Consider the following 27,961-nt stretch of genomic DNA (forward strand, 5'->3'; position numbering starts at 1 on the left):
AATACTTACTCGGAAATGGTTGTAGATTTAGATACAGATACTGCCATAGCCACATATACAGATAGAGATACAGCGACAGCTTTTATTATGGATGCTGAACTTGTTTCTCAATCGGTTTTTGCTGTTGTCTTCATTAAATTATGTTTAATCATTTATGCAGATTTCAATCAATGGGCGAAGCGATTTGAGATACATTTCCGTTTAGCATAAAGTCAAAGATATTTTCATTTGATTTTACCTATTTGATATTCAATTTGTTGCAATTAATTGAAAATAAATAAGCTGCTGTAGATGTATCTTCATGAGTATTTTTATCTTTATCTGCTGAAAGTAATTAAGTTTTAAGTTTTCTTTTGCGTTTTTATTACAACTATTTACAAGCTTACATGGTTCATACTATGAATGATACTTATTTACAACTAGATCGGCCTAAAATCAATTGTTTTTTTGTTTTGTTTTGTTTGTGTATTTATTTGTATTACCCTGTTCACTAGTGTTAGTTAATACTTAAAAATGGACTGCAGCAAAACGTAGTGTGTTTTTAAACTGTTGTTTATCACGCGAAATGGAAAGCTTTCAAAAATATGTTTATGACTATGCCAGACCAGAGCCCGAACCCGAACCCGATCCCAGTTCTAGAGGCATGTGTTGACCTCACGATGCTCCAGGCACTTCTCGCACGTCACCTCACAGCACCATTTGAAGACGCAATTACAGTTCGTCCACTCGGCAACCACACGATGCTTATGCCCCCGACTGCAGCACAGAAGATCACAACTATCTGGACCCGTCGACGTCGCATTGCATTCCCTGTCCTGGGTGCCCAACGCTCCCGTCTTGGCATTCGCCGTACAAAAGTCGGCCGAATCATCGGCATAAACCAATTGATATTTATTCGCTGGCTTCGTGTGCGGCGAGTCGGACATAAAACTGTTGCCATCATTGCGTAGCGCCACCTTGCGTGCCCCATCGTATCTATCGCGCAGTCGTGCCGATATCTCACGAAATGGCGGCATCTTCAGCCAACAGGTTTTCACCGTGCACGATCCGGACAAACCATGACACTTGCACTCCAAACGCATCGCATCGCGAATTGCCTGAAAGCAAAGTAGAGAAAATGAGGAGAATTAGGTAGGCTACAATAGTTTATAGTGAGCAAATTTAATTTGTAACAAAACGTTAACCACCTATAAGATTGCTTTCAATATTAAAATCGAATTTAAGGAAATAGAATAGAGAACTGGAAATTCGAAAATACCATCGTTCAATATTAGAAAATCACGTTATTATAGAGAATTTGGTCCTCCTTTAATTAATCAAGTAAATCAGTAATAATAAGAAATTAAAACATTCTACATTTGAATATCTAAATTATTTTACTCCCATATTTATATCATTGATCCCTCTATTATTGGTTTCTAAATTGTTAAGAAAAATCTCGTGCATTTACTCAGCGTATCCGCTAATTATGTAATTAATGGCATAAAATTTCTACTAGAAAAATTGACCTTTTCGGACTTACATTACAATAAAATAATAATATTTCAAAAATGTTTATTAAAAACTCGAAAAAAAATTCAGCATTATTTGGATTTAAAATTTTACACTGCTCACATTTGTTAAAAAGTTGTATTCTTAAGTTAAGTCAATATTTTCTAAGACTAGTTCTTCTTCTTACCAGCCGCCCCGCGTTGTTGTTGTGCAGCTTGACCAGTGTGCCCAGATCGCTGCGTCGCTGTCGCTGCTTGGCATCCAGAAACGCTCTCGAGTGTCGCAGTCCAAAGTTGACATTGTCACTGCAACCCCCCCACTCCCATTCGCCCTGTGGGAACTTGATGTTATCCCAGAATTTGCGTCTTCCTCGTCTGCCACCTGGTCTATGATTATTTCGCTGCCTGCCCAGCATAATATCCGTCATGCTGCTGTTGTTATTGTTGTTGTTGCTGCTGATGCGTTGTTGTTGTGGCAACTGTTGACGCAGTTGCTGCCGCTCCAAAGCTTCCTCTGCTGTGGCAGCATTCACCATTTGGGGTTGTCCGCCATTGCGACGCATGTGAGACTTGTCGCAGGAGCACTCCACCAGCTGCCCCATGGTGCACGCCTTGGTTACCGCATAGGTAACGCCCGCTGCTGTGATGGCATTCACAAAACCCGTCTCCCGGGAGTCTGTGGGAGGCAAAAATAACAATATTTAATAGGAATAAGCTTGTCCTTATCAAATTAAACATTGATAGATAATTTATGGTACTTCTCATGTACTAAAGAATTGTAATTCTATTTTAAAATAAAATAAAAAAGATTAGGCCCAAATAAACTAATCTGAAAAAATACCATGTGTGCTATTTTGAGATGGATTATCCTTACTTATGATAAAAAAAAAGAAATAAATGCAATTTTACTTTGAAAGTTTATTTTCAGATTTTATAATAACAATGTTTGACATATGGCATTTTATAATTATTATTTTTGTATATTTCTATGTTTTTGTTATAAACAAAAATCAATCAGGCATGAGATAGAACCAATTTACAATTAGAACAACTGTTGACTAAGCATTAATTGTAATTGCAAACTGAATATGATACAATACATAATTTATATTGAGACTTATTCCCATTTCTGACTCAGCATTGACTGCATGTGCAACCAATCTACTCTGTTTTAAGTCGCGTTTTAAGTTGGGATTAAGTATTTACAGCCTATTTAGCTTTTTATTAACACGTAAACCAGTTTGTAAAATTAAGTGCTATTTACATTTACAGCCATTGACTGTTAGTAGTCCCATAAAGCTTGGTCATTAAATGACAATTGTAATTGAGTTAGAGTAGGATTTTAAATGTAGATTAACTGACTGTTGATGGCGATATCGATATCGATTTATGTATAATTGATGCTGATTAGCAGCTTACAACACGCGTCATCGCATGATTGATGTCAATTTGTCAGCTTAGGTGACAAAATGATATATTGTTGTTACGATCACCGATCGCTGATTGTGCTGGATCTCTATGCAAATCAGAAATGCGAATGGACTCGAGGTTTACCCTGTCATCGACACTGCACTGTAGTCACGTTTAATGAAATCGAAAATCGCAGTTGTAATCGCAAAACGGACAACGATTTGCATGCGAGTTTGTAATGCGAGCAAAATTGATTCAAGTTGTGTTGAGAGAGAGGGGGAAAAGTGGTGTAAAGTGGTGTGAGGTGGATTTATATGGACAGGTGATTTAACTTTTTTGGACAGTCACCACCCCAAATGGAAGGGCATCATTACATGGTCAGCACAGCCTTGGCGAGAAAAAAGATTTCCTTCTCACTTCTTTCTCGATCTCGATCTCGATCTTCCTCGATAACTGACAGCTTGACAACTGACTTTTAATCCGCAACAGAGTGTGAGAGTGTGTGTGTGGAATTTATTGCACATAATTTGGTATGTGTTTTGTTTGCGCATTGTTGTCATTAAGTGCAGATAGCTCAGCAACAACAACAACAACAACAACAGCAACAAGGAGCTGAGTACTGGGGGTATACCTTTTGACCATTTCGGGCAATAATTTATTAAAATTGACAGCTTTGTAGGCTCATTTCAGGCGCTATTCATCAGCGGGCGCAACATTTTTATTATGCAACTTGATGGATGATGCGGTCGCCTGCCATCTGACAGTTTGCCTTTGCCTTTGGCTTTTACTTTAACTTTTGCTTTGCTTTTGCCAGCCACGAAGACGCTGCAACTTCAGCTGTAATTAGGCAGAATTGCTGGGCAGTCGATGAGTGCAAGGCATCTCCATCTGTTGTCAAGTTTCAATGTTGTCAGTGTTGCCAACTTGGCCTTGTTTTTTATTTTTTTTAAATTTAAGCTTGCTTTCTTGTTGCCATTTGTACGGAATAAATTTCAGAATTTGCTAAAGCATAAATATAAGAAATTATGCAAATATTAAACTTTGTTTACATTTACAATAACTTCGTTTGTAAACTAACAGATTCCAAAGTTAACTTTCATAAAATATTATGTTATATTTATTTATTATGTATATTTTGTATATTATTATTTTTTTTTTTAAATAAAATTAAAGCTTTTTTTGATTAGGTTGTTATCTAAGTAAAAAAATAATATTCAAAGTTTTAGGCAAATTGAACAATTTAAGCATTTTTGATCGTGTATCAAGCATTTAAACTTTTAATTTTAGAGAACTGTGATTCATTCCCAAGAAACTAACAGCTAAGATTAACATGATCCAGTTATTTTTCATACTGTGAGATTCTATTTATGTGACAGATCGGCAACTCTTACTAGAGAGAGACAAAGTTTAGCTTTTTTTCGCTCACATAAGTTGACAACACTGATCGCAGTTCCCTCGGAGTCTGAGTCAGCAAGTGTTGACAGGCTGCCAGGTTGAGCTGCATAATAAAGCAGCGCCGTTTGGCCTTTGTCGCCAGTTAATGTAGTTATTGTTGTTGTTGTTGGTTAGTGCAAGGCATATGCATATAAGTATGTAGTGTCAGTATATATATATACTTGTAGTAGTTACATATTTAATCGCAGTCTGCGCACACTTACCGCGCATTAATATTTTCCTCATGCTCTTTCGTAGCACTGTGCAGTTCCAGCGGCGATTACGAAATTGAAACTCACATTCGCGGAATCCCAGATTAATCCCATTGATGATCTCTTTGAGCAGCGCCGAATCGTGGCGGCAGATTTCGGCCAGTTTGCCACGTAGACGACGTGTCTTTTTGCACATTAGATTTGGATCAAGCAAAATATTTGTGCCCTCGGCCCTAGAATACACATATAGTAAAGTGAGAGTGTTACAAGTATGCTCAAAGATTGCAAATATTTTTAAATAAGATTAGATATGGGTTTACTATTGGCACTGAGAATATTGAAATACATTTCCCTTTATAATATGAATAGAATAATATTACACATGATTTACACATATTTACTTTTGTTTGATTTTTAGAGGCGTTATTATATTTTTAATTATAACTCGACAATGTCGAATTTTCTGACAACTAATGAATACATACAAGTACATTCGATTGCAAACAATATTTTTGTTTTGCCTATGCAAATAACTCATACTCTAAAATCCCGGAAACTTAAGTAAATATTGATATTGTATTTGCCAAGTCGGTTTCTAAGTTATCAGCTGAGTGGCGCCCGAAATGTGGAAGTAGCCGCATCACTCAGCGGATAAGTGCATTCAAAATATTTTCATTTATTTATGCTGCAAGTCAAAGAATAGCAACGAGTTTCGTTTATTTGCATAGAAAAAGGAAAATACAGCGTCTAAATGGTTCTCTCGGCAGTTGAACTAAATATTCAAAATTGCGGCTGATGCGGCGTATACGCAATATGGCGCAACGTTTAATGCGGCGTGCATAGAAACACACACACAGACATAGATGTGATGCACACATACGTACACAGTGGCACACAGTTGCCAATTGTTTTTGTTTATTGTTAAAAGTGAAGCAACGACGGCGCTCAATAAAATTTGCCAGCACACAAATACAAACACACACACACACACACACTTAAACACACAGATCACAACTAGTGTGAGTATACTCACAACACCCACTTGACTTTTTAGCAATTTTCTCAATCGATGCAATTTTCGTTTTCATTTCAGCTGCAGCGTTAAAATTTAATTTAGCTGGAAAATTAATAATTATTATTGGCAGCGTACAATGTGGGTGCAGCAGCTCCAGGGCAATTAAATGCTTGCCCAGGGCTTTGGGTTTGGGATCGGGATCGGGTTCGAGCTGACCCCCCCTACACCACCACTCATACTACTGCATGTGTGTGTGTGTGTGTGAGTGAGTGTGAGTGTGTGTGTGTCGAGCTACTGGGCGGCGGCGTTTAAATTGTTTTTGTGTGCGCGCCTTTGCCGCTGATTTATGTTTTTCCATTTCAGATTTATGACTTTTTAATAGCTCAATTGTTTTTCGTTCGCATTTTTGTTGTTATTGTTATATGTACACATACATATGTATATACATATTCCTTTTCATATTTTCTTGCTCTTCACATTGCACATTCGCGTGAAATTTGCTTCGCTCGTGAACTTTGTACAATTCTCTGTTAAGTGCAAGTTTATGTTTCGGCTGAGAACATTGAGTAAATAATGGCATCTCAGGCATTTTATAGGGCCCCAATGTGGCTACTGCCACAGGGAGACGACTCAGGCTTTGTGATTGATGTGCGGCCATAGTCTATTGGTTTGTGTCAGTCTGATCAACCCCCCACCCCCCAACCAGATTTGTATGTGGGCTTTGCTGCAAGGAATTTGCATTATTTTTAGCAATTAACGAGGCAATTCGCAGCGCTGTACAGCAGTTGAGTCAGTCAACTGACTGGGCCAAAAGAAATCACTGTAAGCATGTTATTCACCCATGACAAAAGTAAGATATATTGCCAAAGACAAGCCCTTAAAATTGGTCATCGAGTTTTTTATACATCAATGTGCTTATCTTTCCTCATAGAAAAACAATTTCCAGCGATTAGTCAAGCAAATGGAGTCATATTGCACATAAATGAATAATAATATCTACACAAAACAATATTTGGCTCTATATTATACAGAAATGTATTTTTTTTTTTGGATTTCCATTTAAATAATTATAAAACCAATCACTTATTGCATTAAACTTTTAAATAATCAGTATACATTGATAAATAGATCATAGAAATAGATTTTGTTTATTACAAATGAATTAATAAACTCAGATATCTTCGTTCAATTTCTAGTCAATTTTTGGATTATTTCAATATCGAAATCAATATGTGCCTTTGTACAAAGTTCGCCAAACTTGACAATTGCTTAATTTCGCTGCGAACTAAAATGAAGATTTTCTGTTGGTGGACCCTAGTACATGGTCTTTTAAGCATCCCTATATTCGGCTCCGAAGTTTGTAAGTACTTTCAAAAGGTATGCAATATCAAAAGGACTCCATTAAATTATGCGCATCTTATTTTTAAATTTATAGATTCGGGAAAATGTCATGAGAATAAATATTTAATAACTTACTATGGCATCTGCCTAATGTTAGCAGTAATTCATACTTATATTGGAATATTGCTCTTTTTGGCTGTTCAATGTGTAAGTGATGATTTAGATTAGGACTTAATAAAATCATTTCGCTCTTCAGAATTTAAGGAATGAATTCATGTTTGGGGTCGTACTAAGTAATTGCTTTCCTATAGGAGCCAGCTTTTCTTATCTAATATATTTGATTGGTATGTTATCTGAGAGTTATAGTGCACTTCACTTGTAACTATTTACATATTTCATCTGCTTTCAGTTTTCCAAATTATCTTCATAACATTTGCGTGCAGATACTACAGTACTGAAATGAATATAAATCAATATAGTTTAGAAAATGTATGAATTTTTACTAACGTATCCACGATTAAATTTATCATTTATTTTTTTTTCAAATCAATATTTTTAAATATATCACTGCGGACGGCAGTTCGCGTTAGTGACGAAAGCAGCACGAAGGGTGCGAAAGGCGACTAACTATATATACAGCTAAGTTGGAAAATTTGCTACGACTGTCCGATCAGATCGAGTTATATACCGATCGGTTTAGGGTTTAGTTCTAACTTACAAAATGGAGTACTAAAACTTTTTCTAACCAACCTGGGTCAAGAGATACGGGGGTGTAAGTGGGAGGGGAAAAATTTTGATAATTGCAGCTTATGGGGCCGTTGGGGCTTTTTGGTAAATTTTTTTATTTTTTAAAAATTCAACTTAAAAATACGCGTCGATTAATACCTCAATCACCCAAATCCGATAACTGGTTCAAAAGATAATTAAATTTGAAAATTTTAGTGGACTTCTCAAAATGAAATGAAAAGTCAGTTTGTTTGTCTGTTTGTCTGTTTGTCTGTTTGCATCAAAGCGCTAAAGAAGCTTAAATGTAATGATGGGGATACATTCCTTTTCAAAAATCTAGAAATGTTTGTTCTACGACTTCTTCAATTTCCCGCTAGTTTAGCGGGAAAACGCTAAATCCCGCCAAAATTGAAACCTCAACAGTTTCCAAACCATAGAAGCTACAGATATGTTCTATATATCATTATTCTAAAGTACTCAGGTAACATTTTACAGGTGAAATCAAGTTTTTTAGCTTACATTTTGGCGATTTCTGACAAAACGGCTCTAACGATTTTTGTTAAATTTTAATATGTTGTAATACGTACAATTTCGCGTTTTTTGGTGTATGAAACATAAATTTTGGTTGAGGGGTTCGGAAGATATTACCTGTTAAGTGAATAAATACATTTATCTATCGGTCGAAAATCACGTTTTAGTACGAAAAACTTTTTGGTTTTATGAGATATCTCAACCAAAATGATACAATATGCATTTAACTTGGTTTTATATATTCTGACCAAAGTTGGTTAAAATCGGACCACTATATCATATAGCTGTCATAGGACCGATCGGGTAAAAATTAGGTTTTAGTATGAAAAACTTTTTTGTTTAATGAGAAATCTTAACCAAACTAATACAATATGCATTTAACTTGGTTTTATATATCCTGACCAAAGTTGGTTCAAATCGGACCACTATATCATATAGCTGTCATAGACCGATCGGTCCAATATTAAGTCTTAGTATGAAAAACTTTTTGTTTTACTAGATATCGTAACCAAACTAATAGAATATGCATTTATTTAAGACTTATATATCCTGAACAAAGTTGGTTCTAATCGGAACCACTATATCATATAGTTGTCATAGGACCGATCGGGTGAAATCCAAGTCTTAGTATGAAAAACTTTTTTTTTCATAGTAAATACGAGGTCTCCGACAGTATAGTATGCTCAGCTGTAGCAACGCGAGCAGGGGGCGGGGCCCCCTAGTTTTCTTTATAATTAAAGAAAAAAAATTTTTTAAATATGAAATACGTTCAACAACTAAATTTTTATATTTTACTATTTGCCTGCATTAATGATAAAAATACAATGTCAAAAGCGAAAGCAATTGCAAAATTTCTGATATCCACAAAAAAATCTTAAACTAGACGAAAGCAATTTCTAGACCCAAAATTTCTGATATCCAATTTTGTGACGAACAAAATTCAGTTGAATCTAAAAATTATAAATAAAAATATAAATTAATATAAAAAAACGAAAATTGGCATTCGGCACTGCGCAAAAAGTTATTTTTATGTACAAAGAAGATCACCCTTTTTACTCACAGTAAAAATTTTCGTTTTTTTATATTAATTTATATTTTTATTTATAATTTTTAGATTCAACTGAATTTTGTTCGTCAAAAATTGATATCAGAAATTTTGGTCTAGAAATTGCTGTCACTAGACTTTACCTCGTTTAGAGGTTTTTTTTGTGGGATAGAAACAGCTAAGCTTGTCAATTTTATAGTATGGAATGTCTTTGGGATGGGCAAGGTATTAAAACTTTCAAGTACCCAGTAAACATTGATAAAATGATCGTAAAAATATATTTTGCTTATTATTAGAAAAAGATTAATTAAAGAAAATACATGCTGATTAAATTAAAAAAAAACTCCAGTATTACAATTGTAGTCAATTTTTGAATTATTTCAATATCGAAATCAATATGTTTTTTTGTATAAAATTCGCCAAACTTGACAATTGCTTTATTGCGCTGCGAACTAAAATAAAGATTTTCAGCTGGTAGGCTCTAGTACATGTTCTTTTCATCATCCCAGTAATTTATACTTATGCTGGGATATTGATGTTTTTAGCTGTTAAATGTGTAAGTTATGACTTGGATTGTGATGTATTAAAATCTTTTCGTCCTCCTTATTCATAATTTAAGGAATGAATTTATGTTTAGTGTTGTATTAAGCACTTGTTTTCCTGTGGGAGCCATCGGTACTGCTTTGATATATCTGATTTGTGTGTTATCTTGAAGCTTTAATGCAATGAACTTGTTCCTAATTATATATTTATTCTGCTTTCAGTATTTCAAATTGTCTTTATTATATTCGAATGCAGATACTATAGTACAGAAATGAATTGAAATCAATATTATTAAGAGACTGCATAAATTTAAACATATTTGTCAACACGTAAACTTTTTTTTATTTCTTACAATCAACTTTATAATGGTAAATGCTTTTGGGACGGACAAAAAAAAAATTTCAATTACACAGAATGCATTGATATAAATTGATTCTATACAGTATTATATAGTATATTTAATTTGAGTTCATAATTAGTTTTGAATTTTCTAAATCAGATAAAGGAGTGAAAATCATAATTAACAATGCAAGTCCAAGCTATAAAATCTTTTGAATACTCAGTATGCCATGATAAATAGATCAAAAAAATATGTATTACTCATAAGTAGAAATTGATATGAAAATATATGCGAATGAGGAAGAATACTCGATCAATACGTTTCTAGTTGATGTTTGGTTTACTTTAATATCCAAATCAATATGTGCTTATGTGAAATTTTTGCTAAGTTTGATAATTGTTTCATTTCACTGAAAACTAAAATAAAGGTTTTCTGTTGGTGGACTCTATTACATGGTGTTTTAAATAGCGTTATTATTGGCTATGAAACTTGTAAGTAAATATGAAAGTTATGCATTATGACGTGGACTCTATTAAATTCTTTGTATCTCTTATTATATTTAAAGGTGCAAAACATTATGATAATAACGATGTCTACGATGTTTTGGGCATGTTCTTTATGTTCGCAGTAATTCATTTTTATGCAGGAATATTGCTATTTTTGGCTGTTCAATGTGTAAGTGATGATTTTCATTATGATTTAATAAAACATTTTCGTTCTTATTCAGAATTTGAGGAATGAATTCATGTTTGGCGTCGTACTAAGCACTTTTTTTCCTATAGTAGGCATTATTATTTCAATATCTGCTTATCTGGTTTGTATGTTATAAGAAAGTAATAATGCACTTTACTTGTCACTAAAATAATTACATATTTCTTCTGCTCTTAGTTTTCCAGATTGTCTTTGTTATATTTGCATGCAGATACTATAGTACAGAAATGAATACAAATCAATTTAGTTTGGAGTCTGTATAAACTTGTATCGTAATTGACAACAAATTACCTATATAATTAGACCTGTTGCAATTATTAGGCTTAAATATTGCAAAAAATAGCTGAATATAAAAATTAAAACACTTCTGATTATTTATATTTCGTAATAAATAAAAAAACTCTTTAAACAGATAACCTGTTAATGTTGAGAAATGTATTTCAGTCTAAACTGAAACTAACTGAAAATATCCAGTATGCATTGATTAATTTTATACATAAATATATACTTTTCGTTTAATCCGGAACGTTTCAAACCGGATGTGGAGATTTAAGAATGAATTTCAGATTGTATTGATTGTAGAAAACTTTTCCCCGACATACTTCGATTTCAAAATTTATCATGAATTGTGGAGGTTGTTGTACACTGCGACGGCAGGCTATTATTTTTAGTATTTTAACCATATGTCATGGCGCAGCTCTGATGATTATCTTTGGCTCAATCAGCTGTAAGTATACTAAATATCAATTTAATTAGATGCCAAAAAAATGCTCCTAATTAATGAAATGTGTTTCTTTTGTTATAAAACGCAGGCGTCAATTGGAACATAAAAGCTCTAAGACGTCAACGCTTACATAATTTTGCGTTAGTAGGGTTGTCGTTAATTCATACTGTGTCGGGTATACTGATGTTGATAGGCGTCTTGAAAGTAAGTTTCCTGTTCATATTGTTATTTGTGTTATCTTTAATCTATAAATATTGTTGATTAGAATTTGAAATTCATATATATTCCTGGTCTTTTAATAAGCTTTATAATGCCAATTGTGGAGGTTAAATCTGTACTAGTATATATGATAAGTAAGTAAATTAAAATCTGGTATGGTTCCATTATTAATCATTTTTTTCTACTTTCAGTAATTCAATTAATATTTGCCGTCATCACTTGCAGATTTATATGCTTTACGAGAGACTCTAATGTTTGAATTACATAAATTTAGAGTATCAGAGGAATAAGTATTACTGAAAATATTTAAATTATTTAGTGATTGGAATTACTTTCATATTTTTTGGCTAATCTTACATCTTTACAAGCCAATAAAAAATTTGATGAATATTGCTTAACAACAACCAAATTTATTGACTTTCGTTTGAAATACGAAGAATACACTTTATAATCATTAAATTATTATCATTAAATAATAGAAAATGAATTACCTTAATTATTTCTTCTTTTATTAAAATATGTATGCAAATGTTCAAGTTGGGTTCTAGATTTACACTTTCCAACTGAGCACATTTTCCATATTCACTTGTAATACACTTGAAGAATTTTGATGCCCCAATTTGCCCACCTGGACTGCGCTCTGACCACCTGGTGGCCATGCCCTTGTCTCTGTCTTTCTATCTTTCTCTCTCTCTCTCTCTCTTCCTTTTTTCTGTTTTAGTTTGAATACGTTGTTGTGGCCCTGTGGCGATCACTCGATCTCGATGCGGTCTAAGAGATTATGACAACTTAATAGCTACAAATATTAAAAAAAAAACCACAAATAGAGCAGACACCAACAACTCTAACAAAATGTGAGCTGACTGAAACCGCCAAAAGTCAAACAGCAAGAGCATAAATGATAGACGCGCTTGTAAACAACAATAACAACAACAACAACAGCAAGAGGTAAAAGAAGAAGTAAAAACAATTGAAGTTCGCTGGCGATGATGATGAGATCGCAATGATTCGGATCTCGAAGTCGATGCTCAGATTACTTGAGAGATCTAAAGAACTCAAAACTCAAACACCTTTCAAGCGTGCAGAGCGCGTAACCACACAAGTTGCCAGCAACAACAACAAAAACAACAACAACAAAAACAACAAACACGAGGAGATTTTGGTTAAGCGGAAAATAGCCGAGGCCGATGATATGACGATGATGCTGCCGATGTGGCGGACCGTTCGACACTTTTGGTTTTGAAGTTGAAGTTTGCTTGGCAGCAGCCGCTGTCGACGTCGCCTTGAGCAGCGACGCCAGCAGCGCAGCTGTCGGCAACTTGAAACAACTTGTCTGCCAGTTTCAGATCCCAGATCCCAGTCCAGGCAACCTAGCAACCTGGCAGCCTGGCAACTGGCAACACTTGGCCGAGACGTATCTTTATTTTGCTTTCACACAAACGAAAGAAAAGAAGCAACTCCAACTCTCCAAGTGTGCCCTATTGCAGTAGTTGTTGTTGTTGTTGCTGTTGTTGTTGCTGGCATTGTTGTTGGTGTCGTTATAGGCCTCAATGGATTTTCAGTGATTTTTTTCTTTGATCAAAGTGCCCGGTTTGTTGGTAGCCACTGACAAGTGGTTGAAATTTCCCATACACATCCCATGCCACGCCAATCTGATCACAGTCCACTGCTCTCAGCTGTGCTATACACTACACCTAATTAAAGCATATTGACTAACTGAAGAAATTATGAACATAAATTTCATACTCTTCTTTAATAATATTATTAACAATTTACTTTCAGTTTAATTTTAAAGCAGTATAAAATAATAAAATAAATATCTTCTGATAGATACTTTAGTAATGTAAGGAATACTTTTTGTTAATAAATAATTTCATCATCAAAGATTTCGACGGAACCTTTTTCCAGGGACCGCAAGTAATAGTTATGAATTTAACAAAATTGAATACACAACAATTTTTATAAAAAAAATTGAATAATAAAAACTATTTTTAATTTTTATGATAAATAATAAAAATAATAATTAATTTCAATTTTCATTATAAAAATTAAAAATATTTACTAATTTCAATTTTATTATAAAAATAAAATAATATAAAATAAATTTATATTATAAAAATTGAAGAATAGAAATCCAGTTTAAATATAAATAGATAAAATAACCTTAATGTACGTCCATTAAGGTCGTGAAATGTATAATATGAAAAGTATTGAGTCGCACATCATAAGTATTTTTAGATTTTGGAAGTACGCTACATGTTACAAAGGATATTTACATTAAATTTTTATTAAATTATTATAATTCAATTTTTATAATAGAAACTGACACATAAAATTTTTACTTTTAAGTTTTATAATAAAAATTAAAACTAATAATTATTTTTAATTAATAAAATAAAAATGTGTTAACAGATTTGTACATACATACGTATTATATGTTCGTATTTTGTCGAGATACACCTAACTTTAATTTAAGTTTTTTTTTAGCAAAATGATATACATACAGAAAACAACACGTCATATTTGGAAATGTGTACCAAAAGCGTACCGGTACAAACGTTTCGGTTTTTGGTTCTTATAAAACAATTTATTTCGGTTACGGTTTCGGTTCCGGTATATAGCAATGGGTTATAGCTATGATAAATGTTGAGGGAGTATATAATATTTAATTTCCATCATTGCATTTTTTAAAAATAAAGTAAGTTGGATGATTTTATTCGCGTATTAATATTTAGATTATTATTGTGGAGTTTGTTCTTAAATTATGTTGCTGCAGAGTATGAAGAATTCGTTGAATTAAAAGCCGCTTCATTTTGTCGCTTATTTTCTATGTAAATAGACAGTCACAATGGATGCAACTTCGATTGATTGACTCATTTTCGTGAGTTGCCGTCGACGCTATGATCGTTGGCAGTTGGCAACTCTGCCGAATACCCTCCCCACCTCCTCCTCCTCCACTGAATCGTGTGGACTGCCACTGCGCCACTGAGTGCGTTGCAGTGTAAACAAATCAACGACTTAAACCACTTGTCAACATGCGAGTGGCAAAGTATTTAAACAAAGCGTTGACAAGTGAATGAATGGCCGCTCAGTTGGCCGATACGTTTGGGCCCGTTTTGGGCTGCGTTGGCCAAGACAAGTCAAGTGCTGTTGTGGCTGGTCAGTTTTCAATTTACGCGCACAAATATTTGTCCACAGAATGCCTCAGCGCAAGTGCTGATCTCTTGTGCACACAGACATGAACTGGACAAAAGCAGTCCGTAAAGGAGCGGGAGTTGGAGAAAAGAGAACGCCGGAGACGTCGAAAAGGGGGAGGGAGAGAGACAGGGACAGGGAATCGCGGTAGGCTGGCGTTTGATGTGGGCGGCAGCATTGACAATTGATTAGCCAGCTAACAGCTTACACAGCAGCAGCAGCAGCTAGCGGCATGCAACCAAAAAGGTGTTGGCATGACTTAGAGGCAAGCCAACTCTGGGTGCGGCTCAGTTTGTGGCAACGTGCAAGGTACAACGTGTGTGGGCGTAAGCGACACGCTGTCTTTTTTTTTTTGGCACCTTCTCCCTCTCTCAACAAGTGTTTGTCATTTGGCAATCGGCAAATTAACATGTTGGCGCCATCATCCAGGCTAAAACATGCTCATTATGATGTGGATATTATGGTCATACACAGAAAAAAATATATATACGAGATTTCGGGATAAATACAATCCCAAACGGTATATATTTAACTATTATATGCTAAATATATAATAAAAAAAACAAATACATGCTAAAATCATAAACTTTAAACTTATATCATTTTAAAAAACATATTTTTTTAATGATATTTTTTGCTGTGTAATGTGGCATCCTGTTTGACACTTATGCCAATGGAATGTCGCATCTGACGTTCCCAGGCTCTGCTCTGGGGCATGTGCATGTCCAATTGAAGCGAGGCTAGCTAATAATTCACGCATATTTACTATCAGGCCTTTAACAAGCTAAAGCCCAAGCTAAAAGCAAAAAGAGATGGCAGACGGAAGACAGATCTGACATCCAGCCGACCATTTCAGGACCCCAAAGAGTCGGAGACAAAGGCGACATCAATCTTTTGGTGCCATGGCGCGCAAATTGCGACAACGTTTAACTTAATTATAGCTCAAATAGGCGTTGCCACACCGTTGCAACGTTGAACATGACCATGTCCAGCTAAATCACGTGTCCAGTCGCTCTCTGTGAGATGTGAGAAATCTGGGGTTCCTCTTTTGAGTTATGCCACAAATTTATGTGACATTAGATAAATGTGGTTGCAAAAAAAAAAGGTTGGGAATGCGATTTTATAGAAAATATTTATGAAAGAGTAAAAGTTGCTTACATTAAGAATATCTCAGAAATTACTATTAACACATATAAAAAAGTATGCGTGAAAAAAAAATTGTTTTCTGATTTGGACCATCGCTTTTAACACACTTTCTAAAATCATGAATAATCGTTTTAAATATTTTATATTTCAGACCATTGAAATATTTAAAAAACTGTTCTTACATTTTCTTTATTCAAATAATTCCTATAAGTATCAGAATTTTTGGTTTTCGACGAATTTTCCAGACGATTTCTCTTATCTTTGAGAAAGCATTTTTATACCGTTTATCAACGTGAAGAGAGAAATTTATCTATTTAGATTAACATAAGATGTCCTAATATTGGTTTATTAATTTTTCAGTTAAATAAAATGTAAGAAATGTATTGATTCTGGGAGACTTTCTGCTCTGAACTGACTTTGATTATCTCAACTAACACTCTACCCCTTGAGCAGAATCTCTTTCTCCCTCTCTTTTTCTGGGATGACGCGAAGATTTGTTAGTTACCTTGGGGACTGGGCCCTAGACCTAGACCCTAGACCCTAGACCCTTTAGCTTGTCAGTCGTCAGTCCTTCAACTTGACCCATGTCTCAATTGTCACTGGTCATGCGTTTTAATTATGATGCAGCGAGTGAGACATGCAACTGACAATGTGACAAGAGGCGCAGAGACAAATTAACAAAATAAACAAATCGCATGACTTTTAATTACAGAAAAGTTGTTGGCCGAGCTAAAAATGAATAGAACCCGTGCCAAATGCAGAATGATACAATAACTAGCTACTGTTGAGATGCCCCATCTAGATGTTATCGCACATCTCTCTCAGCTTTACCCCACTTGCAGTTGTGGTTGCAGTTTCCCTGTCAGTCTCTCCTCACGGCATCATAATCAAGTCATCTGCATTAATTTTTGGCAATTGGCCGAGTTTTGTACGCTCGTTAGCCCCCCAAAACGTATGGCTAACCTAATCATATTGGGGGTGTATTTGATATTTTGTGGCTCATAAAGTGTGCCAATTTTTCTACTTTTTTTTTAATATCCCCCTGAGATGGCTTTGCTCTACTGACACACAGAGAGCACACGCGGCGTATGCGCAATGTTGTTGATGTTGCCTCCCAGGGCGACGATGTTGGAACAACAAATGCATCCAATACACAGCTTGAGACTAAGTGCCACTGCCACACAATATATGTGTGTGTGGTGAGTGCTGTTTAACCCATTAAAGCCTGGCGGGTTTTAATTGCCATTTCACATGCTGTGAGTGCCAAAAAGTGCTATGAATGAACCCTCCGAATGAATGAGAGCCTCCCAATCTGAATATCTCTACATGTGTTTGAATGTGAGTGAATGGATTGAATAAATGAATGAAAAACAGGAAATGGCCACCGAAATCGATTCAACCAAAACTTGGCACTAAATGTCAAATGATTCGACGACGGAAATGAGCTCATTTAATTTGAAATCAAATTGTATGAATAGTAGATCATAAATTTAAGATTTCCATCATTATCAATATCATCATCATCATTTCAGAGACGTTGCTCTGTTTTTAATTAAATTCCAGACACATCAGCAAAGCGCATTTGCAGCAATTTGTTGTAAGCTCTCTGTAATTGGTTTCGACTGCCGCTGACCAATGGAATTTCCATTCATTTAACGGCACATCGTACTCATTGATTATCATCTCAATACGATCATTTAATATAGTGCATTTGGCTGGAAAACAACAACACATAGAACATGCATATATCTGAGTAGATTATCGGTCTATATTCTACGAGCCAGCGAGAGTGAGAATTCAATACATTTCGATTTGCAACGGTTGCAAAAAATGCAAATACGTAAAATTTGTAGACATACATAATTTGAAAATTCGAAATTAAAACGAACCTGCGAAAGCTGATTATTATAGTTTTGTTTTATTTTAATCAACATTTGTTTAATAAATTAGCGTTTATCGGTCGGGAAATCAGCTGTATCGTGTTTTTCGATAACTAATCGATGTCTATGGGAGAAACGTTTGAAATCGAATTGGAAAAAACCGTAATTTTAGCGTTTACAGACAAATAAATGTTGTTATGAAAATCATTATTGCATCGCTTAGCATTGAAAATGAATAAAAATGTTAGATCTCCTAATAGATATTTTTTAAAATTATTACTGCTAAATATAAATTTAATAATTTTTTATTATTAAATATGTAATGGGAAATCTGGACTTTGTCAATGACACAATTCTTAATAATTTGCAATCGGCCATAAATCTTATTCTGTTGTGTACACCAAATTCTAATATATTAATTAGTATTGAAAATATGCAATAAATTATAAATTATCCCCCGTCAAGTATTTGCTCAACATCTGTGCTCCCTTTTCAGTCCGTTCCCAGTCCATCCGATTGTCTCGTGTCCGAATCCCTGTCGTCACAGATCGCTAGTTGTCAACGCATTCGCTTATTTTGCAGCTCTGTCTGTCGGTCGCCCTTGAACGGCACAGATGAAGCGTAAAAATGGCGCACAAACAAATTCTCATGCTCGTTCGATTGCGACTTTTTTGTGGGGTGGCAACAACATGATTGTCATCATTATCATCATTGGGGCGACATCAAAAGCGCTAACAGCAAACGACTGAACTTGAGCTCTAATTATTTAATTAATTTATTGCAAAAGTTTTCAATTGAATTGAATGTGTCGATGGAAGCAATCCATTCCACTCCCCTCAGTGCAATCCCCGCCCAGTGATCAACGCCAGCTCTTTAATGTTGCAGGTGGCCTCTTTTGGTGGCTGCCTCGCCCAGTTGCACAAAACTCAAATAAAATTAATGCAAACTGTTTGCCCGTCATGCAGTCTACGCCACGCGACGCCTACGCCACCCAGCCATGCCACGCCCCCCAATAAACGACATCATCTACACACACGTCCCCCTTTTCCTTTACCCTTTCCTTTTCCCTAAGCAGAGCCATATGACAAATGCGGCTGGCAAAAGTCAAGACATTGCAAATTTCGTTAGCGCTGACAGCGACAATTTTTCTACCTCGACTGATGTTGTTGTTGTTGATGTTGCAGTTGCAGATTCATTGATGCCACTTTGCTGGCAAATACTTTTGGCAGAGTGTATAACTTATGCTCCTCCCCCGCCATCCACCTCACTGCCTTTTTTGCGACACTTTTCGTTCTATTTGATGTTTTTCCCAACATGCTCTTTATTTATTCTATTTTATTTTATTTATCTTGGCCTGTAATTTCGCGCATAAATTCAAATGCAGTGCCTCCCGCTCTTCATTCATTCAGTTTTTCTTTTTATTTATTTTGGCTGCACTTTTTGCATTTGGGTTTTGCGTAATTTTGGCCACGTTTTCGTCCCCACACAAAAATTGCCATGTAATTAAATCTAAATCAAACGTCACATTTTGAAGGTCCCTCGAGGCGACATCGTCCGCTCGATTGGCTTTGCCCGAATTTTGCTTTTGGCTGTGGCTTTGGCTTTGACTCACCTCAAAACCCGTAGAGCTCATGTCGCTTGCAATTTCCCACTTATTGCATTGCAATTTTTGTTGTTTCATTTTCATTTTTTTTTAATTCGCATTTAATTTTGCATTTGTTGTCGTCAGCGACCCATACACAAAACCGGAAACGGTTACGCCAATCTCTCGAGCTCATATATTGATGAGATCTGACACACTGTAGAGCAGCGTTTGTAATGGGTTTTTTGGCATTGAATTCGACGCAACGCAACGAAACGCACAGAAACATAAATTTCGCCCGAACGGGTTTGTCGTTTGACAATCTATATAAATAAGACTGATCTCAAGTCGAAAGATCTGGTTAGAGGATATTTTGTTCTATTGATTCTTCAGGTAAGTATCACACAACATTCAATTTTCAACTATTCTATAATTGACTTAAATTAAATAAAAATCCGTAAATTCAAATAAAAATTGTAAGAAAAATTAATTTAATATGTATGAAATTTATGTATTTGCTATATGCAGAACCAAAAAAGTCAGTTAATGGAAATAACTCATTGTTTAATCTTAAAACAAATTTACTTTTCAAACTTAGAAAACGTATTTTTTGAATCCCCTTCTCTTTTACTATCTTGCCTTTCAGCTTCAAATTTTACCTTATATATAAATTATTTTAGTCGTGTTTTTAATATCTGAGCTCTCAATTTTTTATTTAATTTTAAATAAATGTAGTCAACTGTATTTACTTGAGCTTTTTATTAAACTTTTTGTTAAAATTAATTAGAACGAAGTTAAAGAACGAAAGATCGAATGAAGTTAAGGCAAAACACTTCTGGATACTTGAAAATATGACGGTTTCTGTAAATATCTATTGATACAAAAAAATCCTAATAATTTAATTAAAATCTTTAATATAAATATGTAAACTTTTTTTTTATATAATATTGTATTGAAATTATCCAAATTTCTATAAAATGATTTATAGAATTAAGTAAAATAACATACCCTTTTAAAAAGACACGATCGATTTAAATTGATAGGTATAAATATATTTTGAATCTATTTATAATTATCTAAATTGCTAAACTCATAAAGATTATCCAATTAAGATTATACATTTTCAATTTATTTCTCTAACAAATTGATAATGAACCTTATATATTCCTATACCTAGTTAGTGAATTTTAAGATTTTTTCGTAATGCTTAAACTTAAAATGTAAACTCACCAGCCGAATCCCGTCATTGGCATTGCAAATATTAAAATTGCAATTACCATGAATAACCGCATATCGCTCCGAAGCCGCAAAAAGCGGCAACAAACAATTGTGGCCCAGTCTCTGGAATTGTTGTTGTTGGTTTTATGTTTTAGTTGGCTTTTTGCTGCTTTTTGGGCAGGTAGTTAAAGGCTTTTTATTGCGGCCACGATGAGTGCGAGTACGAGATTTGCTTATTTGAATATTTTGCAAAGCAAAAACGTAAGAAAATCGACAAAAATAAAACCGAAAAGAGTTTCAGTTGCTGACGCGCGAATTAATCAAGCGTTGAGTTCAGTTGAGTTGCGTTGAGTTAACTTTCAGTTCAGTTCGACGTGGCGTGAAGTGAGCATAAAGTGAAGCTGGAGGTGAGACAGGCGCACTTGATGTATTTGGGCAACTGGAGAAACATTGCGACGACGATTCACGATCAGCAAGAGAGACAGATCTCAAGATCACAACGAATTAATGACGAATCTTTCACATTTATAATTTTTATATTTATTTATTTATTTGATTTTATATTTTAGGTTTAAGCACAGCTGCTGCGTGAAGTCGTACGCACACGGAGAAAGCTGGCGGCGTACTGAGCTGCGCCCAAGGAGTCGTCGTCCAGGCCAGGCCAAAAGAGCCTCACAGCCAGTTAGCCAGGGCCCAAAATGTGAACAGCGAATCAAAGCGCAAAATGTTGAAAAATAGTTGGAAGGGTGGAGCCCCGTTCAAATATACGATCACTGGAGGAGCCGAAGGAAGTGGAGCGGTTCCAAGGGGTGTGCAGAACTTCTTCTTCTGCTTCTGCTTCTTCTTCTTCTTGGAGTAGCGTAAAAAATGAAATTAAACGCGCGCTTTAATCAAAGCGCAGTCTCTCAGGCTAAAAGATGAAGCTCAGCTTCCAGTTTCAGTTTCAGTTTCAGTTTTGTATTTTATTTTTCGTACTTTGTTGTGCTGGCTCTTGTTGTTGTTATTGTTGTTGCCCTTGTTGTTCTTGTTCTTTTCTTGTGGCGTATCCTTAGCAAGCTTTTCCCATGCTCCTCGGATCTGGGAACCCGACAAAAATGCACAAAAGCAACAGAAACACTCGCGACGTTGATCGAACACACGAACAAGAACAAACACTGGCGTTGTTGCTGTTGTTGTTGTTGTTGTTGTGTTGCCTGACTGTTGTTGTGTTGCACTGTTTGCTGTGAATTTCGGGTTATTTTTTTGCTTTTAGTTTTTGGTGTGTGTGGAAAAAACACTCGAGTTGTGTTCCGTTGCCGGCCACAGTTCGCGACGCTCTGCGGGATTTGAAAATAGTGGCGCACACTTTTCGTGTTTGTTTGGCGAAAAGCGCTTCGCAATAATAATCTACGGCATCTCTCTCGTGCCTTCCGTCTCCGATCTACGTTGTCCGTTGTCTGATCTTCGGTCTGCCGTCTACGTCAACGTCAACGTCTCCGACTGCGATTGCGACTGCGACTGCGACGACGCTGCTCTGACTCTTGACTGATCTGCGTCTGCGTTTGGCATCGGGAGCACAACAAATGCCGGCAATAGGCAATGAATGGACTTGGACGCGGACGCGTTGTTTTTATAATTATTGCTGTTGTTGTTGTTATTGTTGTTGTCGTAGTCAAAAAGTCTCTTTAGCCGCCGCTGTTGCTGCTGCTGCTGCTTTTGCTCTTGTTCTTCTTGCCGCTCTGTTTAGAAGCGTGAAAATTTATTTCACTCATGCGCGTTCTGTGCGCTCAACAACAACAACAACATTGACAGCAAAAACAAAAACAACAACAATGACGACTTTGCTGTTCGCAGTCGCAGTCGCTGTCGCTGCCGACGTCGTCGTCAACTTCGCTGTTATATTGTTGATTTTTTGAGATATTTTCTAATGTATCTGTAGATATGTGAATGTGTTGCGTTTGGCTGTGTATTCTGCCCACTGGGCATACAGTTGCCGCCAATTGTATGTGTACCAAACAGAAAATGGCATGAAATTATATGTGTTAAATCAATGACAGCGGGTGATATAGACATAGAGAAGGAAATTTAATTATAACAAAAGCGCAAACTCAGTTAATTAATTTAGAAAACTATTTCATTTATAAAATCCCAAAATCAGCTTCTAAAGTGTAGCAGATTTAAAGTCTATAAAAATATATTGAAATAATTAAAAAATAAAATTAGTTAACCTGGTAAATATATTAAAAATGGATTCTTTTATTTATATTTTCTTTTTTTTACAATAGTTGTATAAATATAATTTATCTATTTATATAACTTAATTATATATATTAATTTATTAATATTTATAAATTTCTCTTCGTAATGCCTACCTCAATATTTGATTTGGCTCATTAATATTAGCACCCACTGTTAACTCCTACACCGCCTACCTACCAAAAGGCATTATTTCTCTTAATATCCGTCACACTGATATCGCTTGCCTTACACTCTGCTCTTCTCTTCTCTTTCTCCCTCTCGCTCGCACGCTGCACCACCACCACCACCACCACCCGCACCACCTTTTTGGGCAGCCGCAAATTGTTTACACGCGACAAACTTGTCATCTGTGTGTGTTGTGTTTTTTTTTATGTGTTTCTCTGGCGATAAAACTCCAAAAAAGGTTAGCGACTTTGTCTCTGGCCATGTCTTGTTGTCCGCCGTCTGCTCTCGATGTTGGGCTAGGCCAGTCGGAGCTGGGACAACGAGCAGGTAACAAATTGTCGACCCTAAAGTCACAGGCTCGTAAAAACGGTGCCACTTTGTACTCCACAGTTGCCACAGTGTCATCGTTGTCGTCGTCGTTGTCATCGTCATTGGATTCGCCTTCGCCTTCGCTTTGCATACAGTCCAATTCCATTCCACAGTGGTTCACATCGCCATCTCTCGATCTCTCTCCACATCTATCTTGGCACACACGTTCGCGTAATAACGCTTCGACTTCGTATCTCACCGGGCTAATCATTCTCAAATACAATAAAACAGATCTCATTTCGAGTCGAGTCGCTGCGTCTGCGTCTGCGTCAGCAGCAGCATTCAAAGCAGAAGCAGCAGCAGAAGCAGAAGCATCAACAATTGCTACCAAAAGCTTAGTCAGTCAACAGTCAGCAGAATTTAGAGCATGGCGTGTTAATCTCGTGCTGCTGACGGACGGACAGACGGCGCCTCAGGCACATAGGTAACAAACGCCTCCCAACTACACCCTCAAAATGTGACAAGATGTATCTTTTATAAAGGCTGCACCGAAGCATGTGTGCTCTTTCCAAAAGCAAATTAGTGATTTTGTATAGAATTAGGAATTAAGTAAAATCGAGTAGAATAAATATATTTAATTAGCGTCAACCTAAGGCAGAAAATGTAAATAGAAATAAAAAACATTTTTAAATTTAAAAATGATAAATAAAATAAAGAAAATGAATTTCATAATGGTGTTACACTTTAATATATTTATTATTATGTTTAAATTATTATTTTGAATTTATTGATTGATAAAGATATTCGATTTATAACCGAAGAGTATTGAATGCGTTTTTAATTGCTAAGATCTTAAAGATTTTAGTGATGTGTTAATCGTAAAAATTTTAAGGAATCCAAAATGAAATCTTTATATGATTTATGTACCTACTATGTTGTTAAAAAAAAAGTCTTAATATCAATATCTAACCGAGAACTCTTTAAGCAGCCCACTGACAGACTTTGATTAGGCCTTGGCTCGATGATCTCGATTAGCTTTATAGGCACTCCAGCTCTCCAGTATTACGTATATGGACTAATTGTTGCTTGATGCCTTTTCGTTTTGTTTGTTTATAGAACATTTCAAAGTTTTTTTTTTTTTCGTTGATTTTGTGAGTGGCTAACAAAAAAATCAAGAGGAGATTTCGGCATCATTTTGTGTGATTCCTGTTGTTGTTGTTAATTTTATTTAGTGTGTGGTATTTATGGTTTATGAGGCTAAACTTGTACCACTGTGCGTATGAAAACGGACTGTTTGATTTCTTTGGGCTGGCGTTCTTAAGTTCACAAGTTGTCAAAATGTTTGTGCTCTCGACTTATCTGCTCTGTTAACACATTACCAACACTGACATGTGCATGTGTTGATGGGAATGTGAATGTGAATGTGATGTGCTGTTGTTGTTTTGGGTTTGACGGCGCTGATTCAACAAATAAACAAAGCGCAAAACTTTCCGAGGCAGGCAAATATGTCTATTAAATGAAAATAGACACTGACGAACCTGGAAAAGCGCTGAAAATGTTGCCCACCGTCTTGTTGCTGGTTGCTTAAAAAACAATAAAAATCCGAAAGGCATCGGCGCAATTTCTGGTCATGATTAATGAATGCCAATCGCAACGCTTGTGAAATGCCATAAACAAGGTACATACTTGTACCTGCACTTGTACTCGTACTCGTACTCGTATTCGTACTCATACTACACGTACACCCCTCGATTGGTCCAACAATTGCACTTGGCTTCAATCAAATTCAAAATCAACTGTCAAACTTGCTTCACCTGCTATAACAACAAGGTGGGCGGTCAAAAGGGTAACAGGCATGACTGCAGATCGACAGAGGGTATGAGTGTGTGTGTGTTTGTGCTTGGGAAGGGGAGGATGGGGAGGGAAAGGTGGAGAGAGGGTGGCCTGTAGATTTGTTCGCACTATCAATGGGTCATAAAATTTTTATGAACCAGACATACGCAGCAACAATTCATTTAAGTGCCTTCCTCGTAATTCTTCATAAACTTCAAGTCAGCTAAAATAAGACACAAAAAATTCACATAGATGGATGTCGGAGATCTGTTCTTCACTTTTGTATATATGTATATGTTATGAATCTGTATATGTATCTATATCTATGTGTATATCTGTGTAAGTGTGGGGGTGTTGCTTGTGTTTGTGCTTCGGGGAAACGATTTCGTATTGTGGCACAAAGCTCCTCAAAACCAAAGAACAACAAACAAAAACGTCATGTTATGAGCAATTAACGTAATTGGAAAATGGCATTGCAAGAAATGGAGCGTATGTATTTGTTGTGCTCCAGTTTTATGACTTCAGAGGCACTTTGCCATTCAATACAAATAACTGTTGGAATTAAAATGCTAGTAAAATATACTCTATACTAACTGAGGTAATAATATCTCTACTCGAATTGTTAATACGTGTTTTATAATATAAATACTTTAATATTTATATTAATATTAAATTATTTTCTTTACAGTTCATAATTTATGTTAAATAATAATTTTATTTTTAATTTTTAACTTAATTTTTATACTTAGTAATTTTTTCCTTGCCGACTGCTTTTATTCGTGCATAAATTAATAAAAAAACTAATAAGTAAAAGAAATTTAATAAAGTTTAAGCCAAGAAAATAAGTTTTTTAATGCTTTTTGGCCCATTTACTTAATATCTAGTCAAGGTATAGCTAGTATATATATAAATTAGTTTTAATATTTTTAATTAAAACTGAACTGATTATTTTAACTTTATACAAAATGTATGGAAATTTTTTTTATCATTTTAGTCAAATTTATAACCAATGTGCAAATGCATAATTCTTTGATTTCTACTAAGAACAACAGATACTTTTAAAAATCAATCAAGGTAAATATTAATTGAGCGGTTTGAGTGCTATAGTTCTAGGAATATTGGGGATATACAGAGATTTCATACTGAGTTGCAATTATGCGAAACCTAAATTTTCTAAATACTTTTTAAGAGAATTCTTTGATGAAATTTAGTAAGAATCCCTATTAAATCTTTTAATTCTTTGGTTGCTCACTTTACGATTAGCAAATAAAAAAAGATAAAAATCGATTTTAGACTGAAAATATTGCAACAATTTCTATGAAAATTTCGTTTAGTTTAAAGAAGAACAAATTTCCCTAAATGTTTATACTTTGGAAATTCATTTGAAATGATTGATTCCTAAGAGTGAATAATACCGAGTTATTCTCCAACTTTTTGTTTTTATTCCACTTACGCCAGCCCGGAAATATGCAACACTTCTTGCCACAAGTCAAATAACACTTTGGAGACGTCTCGTGGCGTCAATATCACAGTTTCTCGTTGCACAAGAAACACTTGGGGAACTTTCCCAGAGTTTCTGACTCTCAACTTTTGTATTGAAATTAAAAACTCATAAAATAAAACAACAACGTATCTTCCGCTGCCACAGCAACAACAAGTGGAATAACATTGTTAATTTTTCGCCTCATTTTAATTATTTACGCAATATTCTCTCTTCATAATTCAATTGTTTTTATTGTATATTATGCGCTACGGCGGCAGACATAAAATCTTATTAATTTAATTGCATTTTTAGTCTTTTTTTTGGCCAAGTAGAAAGTACGCAGGAAATGATTCTTAAAAAAAAAAAAACACACACACACATAAAAACGAAAATGAGAAGAATAAAAACTTAGTTTATATATTATTCAGGCTTTTATTATTATTTATTTATCTGCGTTAGCACCCATTGTTGCTTAAACAATTAAAAATAAAGTACAGCTAAAAAATACAAAAGCCACAAAAACAACATTCAAAACAACTGCGCGACTTTTTATGAGCGATTCAGTTGATTTACTAGTCAGCCCCCTGTCAGAGGCGATTTCGGGTGCTCCTCAAGCTCACCACACATACACACACACACACATGTCTTGTGTATCCGAGTGTGTGTATATATATATGTAGTGTAGTGTAGTGTTGTGTGTGTGTGTGTTGACAGGCGTGTTGAAACAGACAGTCAACGGCGGCGTGCTAAAAGAGATTTATGCTCATTTTGTCAGCTGTGCGGCTGCTCACTCTCAGATAGTCTGCAAGAGGGGAATAGGAGGAAGAGAGAGAGAGAGAGGCCGCTAAAGGGGAGGTGAAGTCAAGTTCAGGCTTTAACTCTATGAATTTCAGCATAATTTTTACTGGCCACAATAAATTAACGCAGCCAAAGAAAGCTAACATAACAAAAACGGCTGACGAATAGTGCCAAAGTTTAATTAAGCCAAACCAATTCCGAGTTGGAAAAATTCGCAAATTTCTGCGCAGCTCATCATAAATTGGCCTTAGTGCTGCGACTGTCGGACGGAGTCGGACAGACTCGGAAGAGTCGGCAAAACCGATCAAAAACAAAAGGCCGCGATGCCTGAGTGGCCTTTCTTGCCTTATAGCAGGACCACCAGAGATTACCC

General features: G+C 35.4%; 3 protein-coding genes across 6 annotated transcripts; 2 read left to right on the forward strand and 1 right to left on the reverse strand.

Annotated features, from left to right (window-relative positions):
* Positions 1-346: 346 nt before the first annotated feature.
* Positions 347-27,879, reverse strand: LOC117781614 (protein Wnt-6). Its single transcript, XM_034618397.1, has 6 exons — positions 27,867-27,879; positions 23,148-23,150; positions 20,775-22,286; positions 4,559-4,779; positions 1,679-2,166; positions 347-1,097 (listed from the first exon to the last, which is right to left on the reverse strand). Exons 3-6 carry the CDS (start codon positions 20,834-20,836, stop codon positions 636-638), a joined length of 1,233 nt encoding a protein of 410 aa, XP_034474288.1. The 5' UTR covers positions 20,837-22,286; positions 23,148-23,150; positions 27,867-27,879; the 3' UTR covers positions 347-635.
* Positions 6,769-11,157, forward strand: LOC117781615. 4 transcript variants are annotated; one of them, XM_034618398.1, is made up of 5 exons: positions 6,769-6,938; positions 10,515-10,578; positions 10,653-10,762; positions 10,815-10,905; positions 10,976-11,157. In XM_034618398.1, exons 1-5 carry the CDS (start codon positions 6,792-6,794, stop codon positions 11,059-11,061), a joined length of 498 nt encoding a protein of 165 aa, XP_034474289.1. In that variant the 5' UTR covers positions 6,769-6,791; the 3' UTR covers positions 11,062-11,157. The 4 variants fall into 4 exon arrangements, 3 of the variants coding, with proteins under 3 accessions (XP_034474289.1, XP_034474290.1, XP_034474291.1); XM_034618399.1 differs by having other exon boundaries at positions 10,815-10,901; XM_034618400.1 differs by lacking the exons at positions 10,515-10,578; positions 10,653-10,762; positions 10,815-10,905; positions 10,976-11,157 and adding exons at positions 6,997-7,109; positions 7,159-7,246; positions 7,312-7,467 and having other exon boundaries at positions 6,769-6,921.
* Positions 11,359-12,104, forward strand: LOC117781617. The gene is made up of 4 exons (XM_034618401.1): positions 11,359-11,525; positions 11,611-11,726; positions 11,788-11,875; positions 11,933-12,104. Exons 1-4 carry the CDS (start codon positions 11,420-11,422, stop codon positions 11,998-12,000), a joined length of 378 nt encoding a protein of 125 aa, XP_034474292.1. The 5' UTR covers positions 11,359-11,419; the 3' UTR covers positions 12,001-12,104.
* Positions 27,880-27,961: the final 82 nt, after the last annotated feature.

The sequence above is a fragment of the Drosophila innubila genome (assembly GCF_004354385.1).
Source record: "Drosophila innubila isolate TH190305 chromosome 2L unlocalized genomic scaffold, UK_Dinn_1.0 4_B_2L, whole genome shotgun sequence".
In the NCBI taxonomy this organism is placed as follows: domain Eukaryota; kingdom Metazoa; phylum Arthropoda; class Insecta; order Diptera; family Drosophilidae; genus Drosophila; species Drosophila innubila.

What these genes read in the sequence shown, in the direction of transcription:
- LOC117781615 (XM_034618398.1), top strand. Translation starts at nt 6,792, where the DNA reads ATGTGCCTTTGTACAAAGTTCGCCAAACTTGACAATTGCTTAATTTCG. An exon ending in TATTTTTGGCTGTTCAATGT is followed by an intron (nt 10,763 to 10,814) that starts GTAAGTGATGAT and finishes GTTCTTATTCAG; the next exon opens with AATTTGAGGAATGAATTCAT. An exon ending in AATATCTGCTTATCTGGTTT is followed by an intron (nt 10,906 to 10,975) that starts GTATGTTATAAG and finishes TTCTGCTCTTAG; the next exon opens with TTTTCCAGATTGTCTTTGTT.
- LOC117781617 (XM_034618401.1), top strand. Translation starts at nt 11,420, where the DNA reads ATGAATTGTGGAGGTTGTTGTACACTGCGACGGCAGGCTATTATTTTT. An exon ending in TGTTGATAGGCGTCTTGAAA is followed by an intron (nt 11,727 to 11,787) that starts GTAAGTTTCCTG and finishes ATTGTTGATTAG; the next exon opens with AATTTGAAATTCATATATAT. An exon ending in TGTACTAGTATATATGATAA is followed by an intron (nt 11,876 to 11,932) that starts GTAAGTAAATTA and finishes TTCTACTTTCAG; the next exon opens with TAATTCAATTAATATTTGCC.
- LOC117781614 (XM_034618397.1), bottom strand. Translation starts at nt 20,836, where the DNA reads ATGCGGTTATTCATGGTAATTGCAATTTTAATATTTGCAATGCCAATG. An exon ending in CCAATGACGGGATTCGGCTG is followed by an intron (nt 4,780 to 20,774) that starts GTGAGTTTACAT and finishes TGTGTATTCTAG; the next exon opens with GGCCGAGGGCACAAATATTT. An exon ending in GAGGAAAATATTAATGCGCG is followed by an intron (nt 2,167 to 4,558) that starts GTAAGTGTGCGC and finishes TGCCTCCCACAG; the next exon opens with ACTCCCGGGAGACGGGTTTT.